The sequence below is a fragment of the Limulus polyphemus genome, unplaced genomic scaffold (genome assembly GCF_000517525.1).
Source record: "Limulus polyphemus unplaced genomic scaffold, Limulus_polyphemus-2.1.2 Scaffold10953, whole genome shotgun sequence".
NCBI lineage: Eukaryota > Metazoa > Arthropoda > Merostomata > Xiphosura > Limulidae > Limulus > Limulus polyphemus.
In genome coordinates this window covers 5,231-9,400 of record NW_013676563.1, presented here as the reverse complement: position 1 = coordinate 9,400, position 4,170 = coordinate 5,231, and the positions used below count along the sequence as shown (strand labels likewise).

General features: G+C 31.6%; 1 protein-coding gene across 1 annotated transcript in view; it reads left to right on the top strand.

Moving 5' to 3' along the window:
- LOC106476584 (protein unc-79 homolog) overlaps nt 1-4,170 on the top strand; it is a gene marked incomplete at its 3' end in the record, with an annotated part of 13,611 nt that overhangs the window by 6,141 nt on the left and 3,300 nt on the right. The window contains exons 4-5 of the mRNA XM_022380401.1: nt 1,481-1,656; nt 3,307-3,496. Of these exons, the coding sequence (XP_022236109.1) occupies nt 1,481-1,656; nt 3,307-3,496 (366 nt within the window). The remainder of the gene's footprint in view (nt 1-1,480; nt 1,657-3,306; nt 3,497-4,170) is intronic.

Sequence of the window (4,170 nt, the reverse complement as noted above, 5' to 3'; positions counted from 1 at the left end):
TGCCTTATGCCAGTATTACTTTTTGCCTTATGGCAGCATTACTTTTTGCCTTATGGCAGCATTACTTTTTGGCTAATGCCAGCTTTACTTTTTGCCTAATGCCAGTATTACTTTTTGCCTAATGCCAGTATTACTTTTTGCCTTATGCCAGTATTACTTTTTGCCTTATGCCAGTATTACTGTTTGCCTTATGCCAGTAATACTGTTTGTCTTATGGAAGTGGTATTGTTTGCCTTGTACCAGTATTACTCTTTACCTTATTCAAGTGTTATTGTTTGCCTTATGCCAGTATTCTTTTTTGCCTTATGCCAGTATTACTGTTTGTCTTATGGAAGTAATATTGTTTGCCTAATGCCAGTATTACTGTTCACCTTATTCAAGTGTTATTGTTTGCCTAATGCCAGTATTACTGTTCACCTTATTCAAGTGTTATTGTTTGCCTAATGCCAATATTACTTTTTGCCTTATGCCAGTATTACTGTTTACCTTATTCAAGTGTTATTGTTTGCCTTATGCCAGTATTACTGTTTACCTTATTCAAGTGTTATTGTTTGCCTTATGCCAGTAATACTGTTTGTCTTATGGAAGTGGTATTGTTTGCCTTGTACCAGTATTACTGTTTACCTTATTCAAGTGTTATTGTTTGCCTTATGCCAGTTTTACTGTTTGTCTTATGGAAGTGTTACTGTTTGCCTTATACCAATGTAAGTGTTTGCCTTATGAAAGTGTTATTGTTTGCATCACACCAATGTAAGTGTTTGCCTTATGAAAGTGTTATTGTTTGCCTTATACTAATGTAAGTGTTTGCATTATGCCAGTATTACTGTTTGTCTTATGGCAGTGTTACTGTTTAACTTATATTAGTATTACTGTTTGTCTTATGGATGCGTTATTGTTTGTCTTATGGAAGTGTTACTGTTTACCTTATACCAGTATTACTGTTTGTCTTATGGAAGTATTACTGTTTACCTTATATTAGTATTACTGTTTGTCTTATGGAAGTGTTATTGTTTACCTTATATTAGTATTACTGTTTGTTTTATGGAAGTGTTATTGTTTGTCTTATGGAAGTGTTACTGTTTACCTTATACCAGTATTACTGTTTGTCTTATGGAAGTATTACTGTTTACCTTATATTAGTATTACTGTTTGTCTTATGGAAGTGTTATTGTTTACCTTATACCAGTATTACTGTTTGTCTTATGGAAGTATTATTGTTTACCTTATATTAGTATTACTGTTTGTCTTATGGAAGTGTTATTGTTTACCTTATATTAGTATTACTGTTTGTCTTATGGAAGTGTTACTGTTTACCTTATACCACTATTACTGTTTGTCTTATGGAAGTATTACTGTTTACCTTATATTAGTATTACTGTTTGTCTTATGGAAGTGTTATTGTTTACCTTATATTAGTATTACTGTTTGTCTTATGGAAGTGTTACTGTTTACCTTATACCATTATTACTGTTTATTACAGAGTAGTCTTCATGGAACTTCAGCCCGTCTAAATGAAGAAACATTAGGTGGACAACTTAAAGCAGGTATCGCTCAGTACCTTGCCATTGAAATATCGAAAGGTAATGGCCGTGACAACCGAGCCATTGCAAAATACCTACCCTGGTTGTACAACCCACCATCAACTTTACAGCAAGGGTGTGTTTTTCTGCTGTTTTCAGTATTTAATTGGAAGTCTGAAACTAATTAAACAATTAGATTGTTTTTTATGTCTTTTATAATTCTACAAACATGCATGTTTTCTTAAAGTGAATGTTGCTGCTATTAAACAGCTGTGTATTTCCTTTGCAATTTATGCACAATTGTAATTTTCTTTATGGAACATGATAACCATTCTCTGGACCTGACATGATCTGGTGGTTAGGGTTCTGAGAGTTGTGAGTTAAAATCCCCATTGCTGAACATGCTCATTCTACATGCTTGCCACCTGGGCTGACCACCCAAGTGTAAAAATTATTGGCATGCAAAATTACTGGCCAACCCCAAACTAGTTGGGATTAAGTCATTATGAAGTTGTGTAGTCATTCTTCTTCTCTTTGTCAACACTTCTGTAATTAAGAGAGTGAGTTTCTATCAATAAGTAGATTAAGTCATTATGAAGAAGATGTGTAGTCATTCTTCTTCTTCTCTTTGTCAGTACTTCTGTAATTAAGAGAGTGAGTTTCTAACAATAAGTAGATTAAGTCATTATGAAGAAGATGTGTAGTCATTCTTCTTCTTCTCTTTGTCAGTACTTCTGTAATTAAACAAGTGAGTTTCTAACAATAAGTAGATTAAGTCATTATGAAGAAGATGTGTAGTCATTCTTCTTCTTCTCTTTGTCAGTACCTCTGTAATTAAACGAGTGAGTTTCTATCAATAAGTAGATTAAGTCATTATGAAGAAGATGTATATTCATTTTTCTTCTTCTCTTTGTCAGTACTTCTGTAATTAAACAAGTGAGTTTCTATCAATAAGTAAATTAAGTCATTATGAAGAAGATGTATAGTCATTCTTCTTCTTCTCTTTGTCAGTACTTCTGTAATTAAACGAGTGAGTTTCTATCAATAAGTAGATTAAGTCATTATGAAGAAGATGTGTAGTCATTCTTCTTCTCTTTGTCAGTACTTCTGTAATTAAGCGAGTGAGTTTCTATCAATAAGTAGATTAAGTCATTATGAAGAAGATTTGTAGTCATTTTCTTCTCTTTGTCAGTACTTCTGTAATTAAGTGAGTGGGTTTCTATCAATAAGTAGATTATGTCATTATGAAGAAGATTTGTAGTCATTCTTCTTCTCTTTGTCAGTACTTCTGTAATTAAGCGAGTGAGTTTCTATCAATAAGTAGATTAAGTCATTATGAAGAAGATTTGTAGTCATTTTCTTCTCTTTGTCAGTACTTCTGTAATTAAGTGAGTGGGTTTCTATCAATAAGTAGATTATGTCATTATGAAGAAGATTTGTAGTCATTCTTCTTCTCTTTGTCAGTACTTCTGTAATTAAGAGAGTGAGTTTCTATCAATAAGTAGATTAAGTCATTATGAAGAAGATTTGTAGTTATTCTTCTTCTTCTCTTTGTCAGTACTTCTGTAATTAAGCGAGTGAGTTTCTATCAATAAGTAGATTAAGTCATTATGAAGAAGATTGTGTAGTCATTCTTCTTCTCTTTGTCAGTACTTCTGTAATTAAACGAGTAAGTTTCTGTCTGTGTTGTCAGTAAAAATGTATTTTACTTTTTCTTTGTTATTCTAATTTCAGGTTTATGGTGTTTAACATTAAGGTATGATTTAAAAGTTCTCTATTATTTTAGGCCCAAGGAGTTCATAGACTGTGTGGCTCACATCCGTCTACTTTCATGGCTGCTGCTTGGTTCTCTAATGCATAGCACACTTTTACATAGTACAACAAATTTGGTTTGTCAGCCTGTTCCACTTGAAGCTAACTGTCATATTGCTGAACACATTCAAGTTATCTTAGCAGGATTTGCAGAACAATCTAAGGTTTGTCACCAATTTTCTCCTCCGTATTTTTCCAGATGTTAAAGATACTAAGAAGTAGTAGAAACTGTTTTGTTAAACATCCGCAAATAAGTTTTTTTTCCTCCAGTTTTTATTCGTTGAAAATTAAATATAACCAAATAATATATATATTGTCTATTGTTAGCTAAAGTAGTATTTTCCTAATGAATGTTTTCTGTGTTGAGATGTATATTAATAATACAGCTATGAAAAAGAAATAAATGCAGTAATTAACACATAGCTTGCAATTTTGATAGCTGAAACCTTCACTGAAATGCTTAAAGAAAATGATTTAAAAAAATTTATTTAGAGATTACCAATAAATTAAAAAAAAAGGAATTGTAAATCGACATTTAGATATTTTTTTTGTATCTTACAGTTTTCTAAGGTGTAACTGAAATGTTTATAAGTAACATGCAGTGTATGAATATAATGATCATTTCTGTTTTACTAAGAGATTAAACCTGCAGATTTAGGTGTTTACCTTCTGGTTTATAAGAAAAAATCATACTTTCTCACACCAAAACCATTACTATCAGTATATTTGAAAGAAATTGCTCATTATCTTGTATAAACTAGAGTGAGATAACTACTGTCTATGTTTATATTAGTCTTAGAGTGAGATAAATACTGTCTATGTTTATATTGGTCCTAGA